The following is a 16,004-nucleotide window of genomic DNA, read 5'->3' as shown; positions in this document are numbered from 1 at the left end:
GCATCAGAGGGGACCAAGTTGCTGCCCACTCTAAATCCAAAGAGACTTCTGGTGCTAGGTGGGGGTCTAATTCCCTCTGTTCAATTCCTCTCCCATGTTGCCAACAGATCCCCATTGAAATGACCAAATGAACCCAGTAGGAAGAATTCCATGTCACCTCTAGAATCTCTAGAAGGCAGTTTCCATTGTAAACAAAACTTCAAGGCGGTGCACGGGCTGAGATAGCTGAGCACAGTGGAGCCACTCACTGCGCACAGCTGGAAGCCCATGTGGGGACCAAGTTTCACTCACATCTCCTTGTATAGAGTTGAGGGCTAGAGGTGAGAGCCTGAGAGTGGGTGGGGGACAGAATCCTAAGTAGTGGCATCTTTGGAGTCTGTGCAGGGTGGGATGCTGTGGGCTTTAGAGCTGGCTTTAGCAGCAGGCACGGGGAAGGGACAGTGTGCTGAATGGAGTTATGTCAGTGCCAAAGTTGACCCCTACCAAGGGCCCTGGGCTGGTTGGAAGGGGAGTCACTGCCTAGCTGGCCCCAGAGAAAAGAGATATGGCAACAAAAGTCAGATGGAAAGAGTGTTTGACCCAAGTTATTTTTTGTTTGTTTTATGTCCTATTTAAGAACTCCTTACCTACTCCAAGATCATGAAAAGTTTCTATATTTCTTCTAGAAGTTTTACAGTTTTAGCTCTTACATTCATTTTGATTATGGTGTATGGTGTGAAGTCAGGGTTGTAGTTCTCTCTCTCTATGTCTCTCTCTTTGTTTTCTTATTTGGCATATAAATATCAAATTGCTCCAATAGAATTTCTTGAAAAGATTATTCTTTCCCAACTGGCCATATATATATATGGGCTCTCTATTCTATTCCATTGATCTATATACCTATTTTTACTAAGACCCCACTGTCTAGATTACTAGAGCTTTATAATGTCTTGAAATCAGATAGTGTAAATCTACCCGTTTTTTCTTTTCAAGGTTGTTTTGTTCCTTTTAAGTCCTTTTTATTTCCATGTAAATTAAAAAATCAGCTTGTCAATTACTTTAAAACAAAACAACTAAAAATAGCCTGCTGAGATTTTGATTGGGATTGCCTTGAATTTATAGATAAACTTGGGAAGAACTGTTACCTCTTAACAATATTGAGTTTGCTGATCTACCAGCATGGTATATCTTTCTGTTTATTTATATCTTCTTTAATCCCTCTCAGATATGTTTTGTAGAATGTTGATCTATAGTTAGTTTTCTATTCTTGTAATGTCTTTTTCAGACTTGGGTATCAGGGTAATGCTGGCCTTATAAAGTAAGTTGGAAAGGGTTCTCCTGTTTTCTGGAAGTTTGTATAGAATTAGTATTATTTCTTAAATATTTGCTGCAAATCATCAATGAAGCCATCTAGGCATGGAGGTCCTTTTTTGGGGGGGCAGTTTAAATGATAAATTCAGCTTTATTAATGGATATAGAACTTTTCAGATGATCTATTTCTTCTTGAGTGAGCTTTGGTAACTTTTTCTTGGTGGTGGTGGTGGTGGTGGTGATTTTCCTCCTTAAAATGACCCCCAAGTGAAGTGCTGAAGTGCTGTTTAGTGTTCCTAAGTGCAAGAAGGCTGTGGTGTGCCTTAAGAAGAAAATGTACATTAGATAAGTTTCTTTCAGGCATGAGGTATAGTGCTGTTGGCCATGAGTCCAATGTTGATGAATCAACAATATATATTAAATAGAATGTCTTTAAACAGAGACACACATAAATCAGGGTTATTATTGATTGTCGGACAAAAAAAATGTGACTAGAAGCTCACAGGAACCTAACCCTGTACTGTCTCTAGGAGCAATGGTTCAGTATTCTCTAATTCAGTGTTCCCGGCAACTTTATAAAGCATAATTACTGCAAATAATGAGAATCAACTGTACTATTGATCTCAGAAAAACAGCTTTTGGGTTAACTGATTTTCACTATTGTTTTCCCATTTACAATTTCATTGATTTCTCTTTATAAATATATATGCGTGTATATATATATATATACACACACACACTTACTTTGGGTTTAATTTGTTCTTCTTTTTCCAGTTTCTTAAGGTGCAAGCTGAGGTCACTAATTTTAAGCCTTTCTTCTTTTTCTAAAATAGTTAATTAATTAATTTTTGTCTGCCTTGGGTCTTTGTTGCTGCCTGCAGGCTTTCTCTAGTTGTGGCAAGCAGGGCCTACTCTTCATTGAGGTACATGGGCTTCTCATTGCGGTGGCTTGTCTTTGTTGTGGAGCACAGGCTCTAGGCGTGCAGGCTTCAGTAGTTGTGGCACACAGGCTCAGTAGTTGTGGCTTGAGGGCTCTAGAGCACAGGCTCAGTAATTGTGGTGCACAGGCTTAGTTGCTCCACGGCATGTGGGATCTTCCTGGACCAAGGTTCGAACCCGTGTCCCCTGCATTGGCAGGTGGATTCTTAACCACCACACCACCAGGGAAGTCTGAGTAAACCTTTCTTCTTTTCTAACATAAGCATTTAGTGCTATAAATTTCCCTCTAAGACTGTCTTTAGCTGCATGTCACCAAATTTGATATGTTGTGTTTTCATTTTCATTCAGTTCAAAATAATTTCTGACTTCCCTCGTGACTTATTCCCTGTGACTTATGGGTTATTTAAAAATGTTATTTAGGGACTTCCCTGGTGGTGCAGTGGTTAATAATTCGCCTGTCAATGCAGGGGACACGGGTTCGATCCCTGGTCCGGGAAGATCCCAGACCATGCTGCGGAGCAGCAAAGCCCGTGTCCCACAACTACTGAGCCCGCGTGCTGCCCACACGCCTAGAGCCCACGCTGCACAAGAGAAGCCCACGCACCACAATGAAGAATAGCCCCCGCTCGCCACAACTAGAGAAAGCCCGCGCACAGCAACAAAGACCCAACACAGCCAAAAAAAAAAAAAAATGCTATTTAGTTTCTAAATATTTGGGAAACAATATTGTTTAATGATTTCAATCTTTTATTACACTTACTGAGAGTTGTTTTATGGCCCAGAATGTGATCTTGGTAAATATTCTGTGTACCCTTGAAAAGATTATGTGTTCTGTTGTTATTGGGTAGAATATTCCACAAATGCTAATTAGATAAAGTTGATTATAGTGTTGTTCAAGTCTTTTATATCTTTACTGATTTTTTGTCTACTTGTTCTATCAAATATTGAGAGATGTTGAAAGTTTCAGCTATAATTGTAAATTTGTCTGTTTCTCCTCTATATTCTAATCAGTTTTGCTTCGTGTACTTTGAACCTTTAAATAAAAAGGTAATGCTCCAAATAAGGAGCATAAATATTGACAATTCATGTATCATTTTGATAAACTGACTCCTTTGTCATTATGCAAGGATGCTATCTCTGGCAATACTCCTTCCTGTGAAATCTCTACTTTGTCTGATATCAATATAATCGTTCTAGCTTTCTTTTAATTAGTGTTAGTAGGTTCATTTAATTTGCATCCTTTAACTTTTTCTTCCTTCTTTCAGCAACCCAGAAGACTACTGTTTTACATAGCAAAACACCATTTTGCTTTTGTGTTTTATAGAATTATAGCCTTATTGGCATAAAACTTGATATTGACTTATTTGGAAGGTTGTATATATTGACTAGCATACAAAAGACAAAATTTGCACACATAGGCAAAAACTGTATACTTTTTGCTTTATTGCAACATTGTTCACACTAAATCTAATATATGTGAAGTACTTAGAACAGTTCTTGACAATATTAAGCACTGTAGAAATGTTTACCACCACTCCATTCTTTAACTTTTAACACAGCTCTTTCTTTACATTAAAAATGGCTAACTTGGGGGCTTCCCTGGTGGCGCAGTGGTTGAGAATTTGCCTGCTAATGCAGGGGACACGAGTTCGAGCCCTGGTCTGGGAAGATCCCACGTGCCACGGAGCAGCTGGGCCCGTGAGCCACAACTGCTGAGCCTGCGCGTCTGGAGCCTGTGCCCCGCAACGGGAGGGGCTGCGATAGTGAAAGGCTCGCGCACCGCGATGAAGAGTGGCCCCCGCTTGCCGCAACTAGAGAAAGCCCTCGCACGAACCGAAGACCCAACACAGCCAAAAATAAAATAAAATAAATAAATAAAGTAAAAAAAAAAAAAAAAAAAAATGTCTAGCTTGTAGTTGACAAGATGTAGTTGGGTCTTTCTTTTTATCCAGTCTGACAATATCTGTCTTTTAATTTGTGTTAAGACCATTTCTATTTGATAACATTATTTTCAAATTTCTATGGAACAAATGCAAGGTTGACCAAATATTAGGCCTTAAAGTAAACCATGATAAATTCCCGAAAGTAAAAACTGTTCAGTTAAATTTTCTGAACACAATATAATAACACTAAAATTTAACAAAAGATTAACTGAAAAATTTTGAACTATTTAGAAAATTTTAAAAATCCCTCCTAGAGCACTGAAAGGTGAAGTCAAAACAGGTGTTCAGAGATGAATGGCAATTAGAATACTCAGTTAAGAGCCTGGGGCATGGACTTGAAGTCATGTGGCCCAAATCCATGTTCTGGCTCTGCTGCCCACTGACTGATATGATCCAGGTGCTTGAAAAGAAGACAGTAATACCTATCTTAGAGGATTTTTTTAATTAAATGAGATGCTACTTAAAAGCACTCTTTAAAAATCACTTATTTTTGTGTGTGTAATATTTCACAGTCCCAATTTAGATATGTAATAAGGTAACTTTTTCTCTGTATAGATCTAGTCCAAATTCTGCTGATGGTAGAAAACTTAAACTTGCATATTGACAGAAACTCAGTCATACCTATTTTAGTCTCTTGGGGATAAATATTCAAGCAATCCAGAACCTTTCCTGGCCCCTCTCTACACCTCTGGGTCAACTCTTCCAGACTCAGATTCTTGGGCAGGAGCACCTGTTTGGCTAAGCCTGAGTCACATGCCTTCACACAAGCTTTCAGAAAGAGAACAGAGGAATGTCTGCCCCCCTTCAGCTTCCATAGTTAGATACAAGATCTTTTACACTCATACAGAAACTTCTCCACATGCTGAGCAGCCAAAACCCAGAAGATGTCTACCATATCTCCCTTTTCAGAAAGGGAAATTTTGTTTCTGTCCTAAATGCTTCCCCAGAGTGTGCTGCACTCCATGATTCAGCCCTTCTCAGTGTCTAAAGTCTTATATTCTTATGAATTCTTCCCTAAACTATGGTTTAAGATATGTATAATGCTTTAAGCCCTTCAGCCTTTGGGTCTTGATCTGCAGAGTTATTTGGAATAAAAAATTCATTGTAATAGTTCAATGGGTAGAAGGCCATGGCAACTAGAAAAGTGGGGGAAAGAAAAACCTTGGCAGAAAATCTCCTTATGTTATTGGGTTAGGCTCTCTTTGTTATTGTTGTTAGAAAATATATGGGATGCAGCCAAAGCTGTACTTAGAGGAAAATACACAGTATAATAAATATGAGTATAGCTTTGAATTAGACCTAAATTCAAAATATCCTTACTCTGCTACTTACCAGCCATGTGACCTTGGAGAAATTATTTAATCTCCTCAAGCCTTAATTGCATCAACTGTAAATGATATTAATAATACTATTTATCTCAGAGAGAGGTTGTGAGAATTGCATGAGGTAATTCATTTAAAACACTTGACCACTATGCTTGTGTGAAAGGAATCCTTGGACAATCTTGAGAAAATGGTCTAGGAACCTTCTTGGTCATTTTTCACATGATAATTCTTCCAGTGGGAACCATCAGTAGAAGAGCATGATACACAAGGCTTAAGCTGTACTAGTTCCATGAGATAATAGATGTAAGATATAACCAAGCATGGAGTGTTTGCTAGATTTTACATTTTGCTGATTTGTAGTATGTATTCCTGTTAACATACAGACCAAGTTTATCTCTCAGTGTTCCAGATGGAAAGAAAAGCTGTAGTTAGATGGCATTGCTGTCAAACTTGGATAAGCAAAGGAAGGTAAGAAGGTGGAAGGGAGAGAAGCAGTCGCCACAGCATATCAATGGAGCCAAACTCTAGATGAGTCTCTTACTGTATCCCCTTCTTAAGAGAGGGGACACACCCGACTCTCTGCCCAGAGCTTGGAAACCAGTAAAGAGAGAAGCTTCACCATCAAAGGGCTGAGAAAAGTGTCTATAGGTAGCGATTTATTACTTTTTTTTTTTTTTTTGGTCTGCACTGGGTCTTTTCTTCATTGCGGTATACAGGCTCTTCATTGCAGTACGCAGGCTTCTCTAGCTGCGGCACACGGGCTTCTTTAGTTTTGGCTTAGTTGCCCCGTGGCATGTGGGATCTTAGTTCCCCAACCAGGGATCAAACCCGTGTCCTCTGAATTGGAAGGTGGATTCTTAACCACTGGACCACCAGGGAAGTCCCCGTGACTTATCACTTGATACCTCTTTGATTTGAAAATAAAGGGACTTCAAGGAAAATCCCTTCTTACTGATAACTGTATTGCTGTAGACAATGTTTGTGTCCTGCTGATATTCATATGTTGAAACCTAATCCCCCAATATGCTGGAATTTGGAGATGGGGCCTTTGGGAGGTGATTAGGTCATGAAGGTAGAGTCCTCATGAATGGGATTAGTGCTGTTATAATAGAGACCCCAGAAAGCCAGCAACCCATTTTAAAAGCACCCAAGTATAGACTTATTTCACTAGACACATGATCAAATTCATTTTATTATGAGGATTTTGTCCCTTTACATGCGACAGCCTGGGCTGCTTTAGGAAGAAAATGAATACTCACGTTGAGGAGGGTACTTGCTCTTGGGCAGCTCCTTGCTGATGGGGAAGGTGAGCTGGATCCTGAAGCCTGGTCCTCTGCTTGGGAGGGGAAGTGTTCTGCCATAGCCTGAACAAGCGCAGCCCGTAACTCTGCTCCTGCCTGAAGTGCTACAGGCTGGGAGTGCGTTTGTGTGACTCAGGAAGGGGCAGAGGGCCTGGATCCTTTCTAGGTCGTGGAGGGGTGGGGAGCTGGGGAGAGAGTCTGGGAAATGTGGGCATGAAGAAGGGCTATGAGAGGAGGATAGAGAGGAACTGCGGAGGCTGAGTGAGGTCAGGAAGGTAGGCGTGCTCAGCGGGACCCCTCCAAAAGTTTAAATCAAGAGGGGGGTGCACTGGAATGAGGGGGCAGATACTGTCACATCTCCCGTCCTCTTACTTGGCATTGCCCTGGTCTGTTGTGCTGGTGTCTTCTTTTGCTCCACTTCCTTCCCTAAATTGACTCCGCGCCCTGCTCTCTGCTGGGAAGGCTGACCTGTATAGTTGCAGCAGGCTCCCTTGTCCTCTGGCTTCTGACAGGGTTCAGCAATGGGAGGAGACCTGAGGGAGGGGCAGGACGCCTCCTCCATGCAGCACTCTCCTTGGGTTCTGGTAACCACCTCACTGATTTGGGCCAAGGGGTGCTAACAGCCCCATGTCATAGCTCATGCCCTGCACTCTTCCTGTGGTTTCTTACATCCTGCTCACACCTTTGTAAATAGTCCCTTTATTAAGCCTTCCGCAAATTATCCTGATTTGGGTGGGCCACCTGTTTTCCTGCTGGGTCTTGACCAACATAAATGCCTCCATGACTCCTTAGTAAAACTGCGGTTCACATCTCCAGCAGAGGTCAGAGGGAGATTGTCCAGGGAAACAGTGAGGCAGGCTTCAGGAATAGGACAGCTGATGACCTGGCGAGGTTCTGGCCGAGATGCAGCTTCCACCTGCGAACCAGCAGGCAGGGAAGTGCCAACCAGCAGGCAACGTCCCAGATATGAAACCATGGTCCTGAGGTAACCACCTGTGCTCCCACGCACACAGAGGAAGGACCCTGCCCCAACTAGGTACAGAGACAGCTCTAGAAGGATTCTGCACTCATTGGTAGAGGCAGGGGAAGGAAGGTGCATTGAGGGTGACTTTTTCCTTTGTTTATATTTCCAGGTATTTGGGGGAATGCACACAGGTTATTTTTTACATTAAGAAAACAATAGAATTTCATTTAGGAAAAATGAAAGAGTGGGTGGAGCTGGGGGCAGGGGTGTTAACACGCTTCCCCATGTGAAGGCTTCCTGCCTCACCCTTACCCCCGCCAGCCTAACTTCCTGAGAACCTAACCAGATCTTAGACTCAGCACGTGCCCTCTCTGTGTACCGTTTTCTGCCACAGAAAGGGCAGGAGAGCTGTGTCTGTTACTTTTATGATCCCTGTTGCTCCTTGGACCTGTCAGACTCCACTCAGGTGCCTGCCTTATCAGCCTGACCTGCTGCTGAACCTAGTTCACTCGGGCCACTCCTGGTGTCCACCTTCACGGAGCTCTCCTGCATGGCTGGCTCCATCCCTGAGAACACAAATCCTGCCCGGCTGCCTTGTGCCAGGGAAAGCCCAGACCTGGCCTCAGGCTTGGCTCTGCCCTGACTCGCAGTGTGACCCTGGGCTAATATTGCTTTCTGAGTCTACTGCCCTCTGTCTACAAAATGGATGTCCGCTCCCCAGCTCCAAGATTGCTGGACTGGGGAAAGGAATTTCCTTAGGAATGATCCCTCAGCGTTCCCCTTCCCTCGCCTGGCAAAGCTCACACGCAGCTGGGAGGGAGGGCGAGAGGAGCAGGGCCTCTGGTCCCTTTGAGAAATACAGTTCCCTCTGTGGGAATGTATGGGTTCGACTCCCATCAGCCAGGGCTAGAGGAAAACCATTCAATCAAATGAAGGAAAATAAAATGTCTTCTATGGATTTTGTGTCAAGACTATCAGTGTTGTTGGCGGGTTTAACTTTCTTCCCAAGGTGGAGCTGAAACAGACCCAGGCTGAACCCTGAGGGAGGGTACCAGGCCGAGGGGAAGCCTGGCACCCAGCCAGGCTCAGTTAATGTTTCCTCAGTAGAGTCCAGGATGTTCACAGGACAGAGGGGAAGGGAGCACAGCCCCATAACAAGATCAGTGGGTGATCTTGAGGGTCTCTCTGGACACTGAAGTTGGACGGCCACAGTCCTACATACACCGGAGCTATCCAGTCAGCCAGTATAGCTGGGAAGGCAAGGCCAGAGGCTTTGGGTGCCATTCTGGTCTGGCATTCAAGGCTGCACACATGACCTGCCTTATACCTCCCCTCACCAACCCTCCCCAAGTTGTCAGCTCCACTGCGCTACCACTGGGATGAACCCAGACTCTCCTGCTTCTGTATCTTTGCTTAAGCCGTACCTTCTACTTAGAATGCCGCACCTCAAAGCAATCTGGCAAAGCATCCCTATTTCTACCAGGCCCAGCTCAAATCAAGCGCCCTGGGAAGACTTCTGTCTGCTCCTTATTAGATTTTCTCTCCCCCTCCTCACACTTCCCATGACACATTGTACAATAAGGTTACCTATTCCTGTCTTGTACAGGCAAACCATAGCTGAGGGCAAGACCACTCAGCTCTTGGTTGACAAGTTTTCTTACTAGAAACTAATGTCCCACAGTTTGTACTGAAGACATCCTAATGTCTGTGACTGATGCCACTAGGGACACCAGGACAAGCTCACCGACGCACTGAGAAGTAAGCCTTGCCTCTGTTGGCTGCAAAAAGACCATCCCTGCCACGCCCCCTACTCTAAGCAAGCATCTAGGCCAGAGGAGGTGGAAGAGGCCTTCGCATTGGATATGGGATTGAAGATTTAAAATAACCAGGACAGAGGCCTGAGAAATGAAGTGAGGCTGTTTAAGTAACTGGAGGAAAGCACTAAAGTTATGAAATCAGAGAGTTGTTCTTATGGGGTTCTGCTACCTAGTTAGAAATAGGGGTCCACCTAGAACAGCTGGAGGCAATTACTGGAAAAACAAAACTTTTCATATTTATACTCTAACAAGTTGAGACTGCAAAAAACTGGCTTTATCTTAAGGCGAATGCTGTTGGCGGCCCTGACCATCTTACTCTTGTCCTCCTGCACCTCGACTTGGTTGGGGCAGCAGTGTGTACAACCCCTGACTAGCCAGCTACGGCTATCCTGCTCCCCTTGGCCAACTGACTAGGGTTGGGAATATTACCTGATCCTGAAGGAAATACAAGGGACAACTGTTGAGGGATTTCTGAGAGATGTTTTTTCTTACTCATAAGAGGTGCTGGCAGGAAAAGAAGGCACCACGACTCTCGTCCCCTTTTTTTCTCGCTCAGAACGCTGTGCTTGAAGCTCGGCTTGGAGCGGAGACAACCACCAGGAGACCATGACGGAGCCCTGATCACTTTACCATGGACATCAAATGACGATTTGGTGGCATGAATGACATGCATTTGCTGTCCCTGGTTTACAGAAAAATGACTTAGGAGAGACTAACAATTTAGTGTCATCCAGTGACAATCAAGTCTTAAGCCCGGGTCCTCTGTCCCAGAGCCCTTGGGAAGCTCCCTGATAGAGCTTGCTCTGGAGCGAGGCATCCAGGAGGCAAACAAAATCTTCCCCAAGTTGGCTTGCTTCTTTATGCACTGATTTAAAATTTCTGCACTCATCACAGTCTCTCCTTTTGGTTGGCACTTTTGCTCTGTGGATAACAATTACTTTATTATCAATCACTTTGGATAATTCCATTTTTCAATAGGTCGGTCTCACAGGGACCCTGTTGGTTGTTCCTGGGTTCTGGTGGCTGACGGTTTGACAGCTCCAGGTGTGCACCCGGCCTGAGGGCGAGGCATAGCTGTGTGCTCCCAGGCTGAACTGGTTTGGGGGCTAATGGCCTGTGAGAGATGCACACAGCCCAGAGGACACATCTAGCAGAAGCTTTCTTCTAGGAACTGAGCTGTTTCCTGTGAGAAATCCATTCCATCTGGTTTAGGTGGGGCTGAAGCTCTCCTGATTTTCCTTCTCTGCCACAGAGGTGAGCATGTGACCCAGGCCAGGCCTATGACTCTCCTAGGGTCCATTCCTGTCCAGTTACTTCCTGTAGGCTGGATAGGGGGCCATCTCATCTGTTTCCTAGTGCCTTGGCCTCATCACCCATGGCCATAGGAGCCTCTGAATCTTTCTCTGGAGTCCCCTTTTCATGCAGTTACCTCACCTGCTAAATTGTCCCCATCCTGCAGAACCGTTTTCTCCTGGACTTCCAGGCCCCCCCGCTACTAGGTCCTGGCAGAATTACAGGGGCGCATGGGCCTCATTTCTCTCTCTCCCACAGCCCCGCTGTCTCCCACAGGGCCTCTATTAGCCTGCCTGACACACTAGGGCAGAGCCAACCAGCAGGGGCTCTGTCCTGCTTCAAGGCCAGGAAGCCACTGGCACCCTGTCCATGAGGCAGCCTGGCTGTGATCACCACAGACACTGGCCAGTGGGGAGCACCGTCTCCTGAACTGACCAGCACTGGGCTTGTTTGGCCAGTGACTATCTATCGTCAGAGTTCTCATGATTGTGTGATTGTGTCCTCAGGGCAGGACCAACCTTTAGATCTTTTCCTCCCTTGATATTCCCCCTCCCCCAAACCCAAGCACCACTCTCATTCTACTGCTTTTTTAATAAGAAATTTAGTCAGTCCTGGCTATTGTCCTATCCTGATGAGAAAGGGCCTCTGCAGTATACTGTATCATTGTTCACAATACTCATGGTCCCGCCCCCAACTCCTTCCCTACTGCCTCCCGCCAACACACGCACACATACACACACACACCAGAAGACGATGCATCCCTACCTTTTGAACTCGGGAGTGACTTGCTTGGGCTGGTAAGACGTAGGCAGAAACGACAGTGTCGCTTCTGAGCAGAGACCTAAGGGCCAGTTGTGGTTTTCTTCGTCTCCTTCTTCTCTTTGTGAGGACACTGGGTGGGTCCAGAAGTGAAGACAGTATAGAGAAGAAGCTCAACTGACCTACAGCAGACATGTGATGGGAGCAAGATGGAGGCTTGGGGCTTTAGCCTCCACTGACTGACAGAACCTTTCAGACCGGCTGATCAGTTCTCTTTTTCCCAGGACATATCCTGGGGCTGGAATATTGGGCCGAGGCAGTGGGGAGTAGAACTCCCTAGTCTGTTCCTGGTCTTGGAGGACCTGAAGCTCTCTCGGTCCTGAAGACCTAAAGCTGGAGTCTTTGTACTTGACTTTCTGCCACAGCCTGGCCTCTGGTCACGCCTGGGTCTGCTCTGACCAGCTCTGTTCCAGCTGCTCCGCTTTCCCAGGTTTGGAGTAATAACACTCCCATAACTTCTTATTCCAAAGCAAAGGACATAGCTTGCCCAAGAATGATCAGTGGTTTCATTTAAAATGTGCACATTGCTTGGAAATACACATAATCATATAAAATTATTTTATTAAAATAGAAAAGCTTTCCAGTATATTGCATTGAAGACATTTATATAGAAAAAGCAATTGCAACAAACATGCTACATCACCACTGAGAAATTTTGAAAGCTTTAAGTGCCCACTTTTAAACAACATTTTGGTATAATATGCATATCCCTATATTTTTCAGAAGGTACATATAACACTGAAAAAAACACTTCATGTAAAATCTAAGTTTAGGTGCATATAAACAAGAAGTATTACACTGAATAGCTTATTTCAAACTGTGAAACACATTCAAAGTATTCAATTTCTTAGACAACATGCAAACATTTTCAAACTTAGATTGACACTTTTAAATATATAAACCACAATTCTTTATAATTCTATATCAAAAAAGAAAGTCAAACAGAACACTTATCTACACTGTGCATATCACAAAAAGCAAATGTGTCTTCATGAACGGAAAGTACTGGGTTAACACACATGATTGTCATTTTACAAATATGGCTATTCACCTTCTTCATAATAAAATAGAAAAATCATGTATTATTTACATGAACTACTAATTATTTCACTTTTTGGCAATTACATAAGTAGCAGCAATTGGTTTAAAGGTCGATTTTTAAAAACTCTAAATTTAACTTGGATGATACCAAAGAATATACATCTGGTTAATATAAAAATGCATAATACAAGTCGCTTTGATGGGATATGACTTCTCCCTTTCACAAAAGTCACAGACACACATTAGGAACCACTGAGACTGTCACTTACAATATATTATATGAGTGCCATTTACTTAGCTTGCTTTTGCTTACCACATTAAATGGATTCCTGAATTAGATTTCTGTAAATTAAATTTGCATGATGATTTATATGATAATTCCAAAGATGCCTTATCTTTATTTCATACTCTAATAGCAGTGGCTCTTTGCTGTGACCCCTCACTTCTAGACAGAGTAGGGAATATCTGTAAACAAACACACACACTCTAGGGGCACTTTAATACTAAAAAGAACTTGGAAATGAAGTTTTTGTGATACGAAGCCCATAGTAAAGTGAGTTATCTTTCTAAAATGTGATCATCTCATTTACCAATGATATAGAATTTGTTTTAGAGTGGGGGACCCATCTAATGAGCAAAATGTAAATTGTAAGGCAGTGATCTGCCAGAAGGAGACATCCTCTTTTCATTAGTATTTGGAAGAATGTATCGTAACATTTGTAGAAACAAAACAAAACCCTTACTAACACTGGTGATTAACAAAAATACTGTGTGGTGCATAGAGGTTAGAGGTGACAAGTGCTTTGACTTGGCCACTATTCAACTATAAACCAGCAGTCCTGTACGTCTTTTCCAAAGTAGAAAGATTAGATCGAGGAATAATTTGCACTTTTCACGGGCAGTCAGTTGTGTGTCCAGACCCTGTGCAAGGCGAGACCCAGGCTGAGGAGGAAGAGGTGGGAGTGGCAGGGAGGCTGGGCCCTGGCAGCAGCAGAAAGCACGCTGCTGGAGACCTGCACCTGAGAAATGATGAGGGCGGACAGAGGGACGTGGGCCGCCAGAGTAGGGCTGTCGGAGTTGATAAGGGATTCGATCTTCTCTGCTTCCTTATTGCAAGCCTCAATCTGAGAGAGGATAATCAGATTCTTTTAATATAAAATCACAGAATCCATGAAAAGGTCAAGTCAGACAAATTCCACAAATATCCCAACACCAGGAATACGCTTTCTCTTTGTCCTTCTTTTCTTACCCAAAGTAACATTTTAATAGTCTTAATTTATTACACAAAAAATAACTGCATCAATGGAAATCAAATGAAAAAAGCCATGACCCACACTGCCACTGCCCTTTCTTTTCCCACAATCCTGTTCACCCCTTCTCCACGCTTAGAAGTTATCTTTTCATGCTTAAACATAGTCACAGGGAGTGGCCTTTCAATGCCCACCCACACATCAGGAGGAAAGCAATTAGACTTAATGAGCTTCCTAATTGTGGCAGTTTATAAACGGCTGTATTCACCCCCTTCACTGGAGCCCTTACTATGTTGATGCTGAAACTTGGGCCTCCTGAGTGAAGTTCACCTCTAGATTGTGAGCCGGCCCATAAGACCAGCGCTGGGGGGCTCCTCCTCCCCAGTGGGAGCACAGCCCTCGGGAGACAGGAGTCGGTTCCGGCTTTGTTACTGTGTGACCTGTGTCAGTCCCTGCCTTCCCTGGGCCTCAGCCGCCTCCTCGTCTGGACGATGAGCAGATGCCTTCCATCTCTGCACGCTCTGAGTCACAGCATCTCAACCTCTCCCCTCTCCCACTCCTTTGCGTTCTGTTGGCCGCTGCTAACCTGGTGCAGCTCCGTCCCTCAGAGACTGCCATGCTTTCCTTCCTCCTGCCCTCGCCCCCTCCCAGGTCCTCCAAACTTGAAAGTAACAGGATGGCTGCACAACATGTGCTGAACCCCACCTGCAAAGCTTTTGGATGATGATCCACAGGAATGATCAGGATCACGATTTCTGACTCGATGCTGAAGTATCCAAACACGTCACACTGCGGGACAGACACGTGCATGCGGATCTTCTCAAGTATTTCCAGAACTGTTATTGGCTTTTTGTTTGCCACCTAGAGAGAGAAAAAAATTCATTACCCGAGAAAAAGAAGAATTCCTTAGTACTGCCTAAGCTGCCTTGCCACCTTGCCTAAGCCATAGAGGCTCTTTTAACCAAGGAACCCCTAAGTGCGGGGCCCCAACAGGGCCTTGTTGGCTGAATTCTAAAATATCCACAGAGCCCATTCCAATGGCCTTTTTTTTTTTTTTTTCTGACTGCTGAGTTTTCTGGCTGAGATAAACACACTCACCAGGAGCACTTTTTTAAGGGACAGTTCTGAGTTGGACGCCACAGGAAAAGAATTAAAGCCTTCCTGTAAAAATACAGGTGTTTTCATATAAATGGGCATAATTTTCTAGGTAGTGGCAGGTGTTGGCTGCTACATTTCTAGAGACGAGTCTCTATAACAGCAAGCAGAAAAAGTGATGATACAGCAAAGGGCAAGAGGCAAAACCATCAGAGGAATGTGGCCGGTTCTGGACGCAGCCCCCGGCAGCATGGGGACCATGTGAGGGCTGGCAACCTTGAGACCAACTGGGCGTGACCAGTCCCTGGCTGCCTGGTCTGCCTCCGCTATGCTGGCAGGAGACCTTTTCTGAGAAAGGCCCGGGCTGACGGATTGCAGAGCAAGGTCACCACACAGCCAGGCTGTAGAGGGAAGCAGCACAGGACGCAGCCAGACACCTTGAGTTCAAACCCCAGTTCTCCTGGTTGTGAGCTACTATACGGCCTTGGGCAAGTTGCTCCTGTGCAAATTAGTTTCTTCATCTATAAATGTCATGACCCATTCTGTCTGTACGATTACTGACAGGTTTATCGATAAGGTTTCAACAGTACATGGCACATAAAGCAACGTACCTTAGCAATAGTATCCAGTTTTTCTTTGTCAAATAAAACTCTTAACATCCCAGCACATAATGGGCAACAAGCACCTGTATAACAGAAACCATTTTATGTGTGTTCAGAATTAGAAACAAAGAGAATTCATAATAGTTGGTGAAATGACCAGCCCTTCATTTTGTGCTGGGAAAGTCACAGCAGTCCTTCCTGATGACTGCACTTTTAGATATGTTCCCTGACCAACCTGGAGTCTTATAATCTATACATTTACCGAAATCCTTCCTCCATCCCTGCTTTCCTCCTGTGCTACTTCTCAGGCGGGGCAGCTGTGGTT

At 44.2% G+C, this 16,004-nt stretch overlaps 1 protein-coding gene across 1 annotated transcript in view; it reads right to left on the bottom strand.

Moving 5' to 3' along the window:
- Positions 1–12,235: 12,235 nt before the first annotated feature.
- The window catches only part of RECK (reversion inducing cysteine rich protein with kazal motifs), a 75,446-nt gene continuing 71,677 nt past the window's right edge, over positions 12,236–16,004 (bottom strand). Inside the window, exons 19-21 of the mRNA XM_059925069.1 lie at positions 15,689–15,762; positions 14,688–14,843; positions 12,236–13,856 (exon numbers count right to left, since the gene is read on the bottom strand). Of these exons, the coding sequence (XP_059781052.1) occupies positions 13,635–13,856; positions 14,688–14,843; positions 15,689–15,762 (452 nt within the window). The 3' untranslated portion in view covers positions 12,236–13,634. The remainder of the gene's footprint in view (positions 13,857–14,687; positions 14,844–15,688; positions 15,763–16,004) is intronic.

The sequence above is a fragment of the Balaenoptera ricei genome, chromosome 6 (genome assembly GCF_028023285.1).
Source record: "Balaenoptera ricei isolate mBalRic1 chromosome 6, mBalRic1.hap2, whole genome shotgun sequence".
NCBI classification, from domain to species: Eukaryota; Metazoa; Chordata; class Mammalia; order Artiodactyla; family Balaenopteridae; genus Balaenoptera; species Balaenoptera ricei.
The sequence above is the reverse complement of the archived record's forward strand: the minus strand, read 5'-3'. Positions and strand labels throughout refer to the sequence as shown.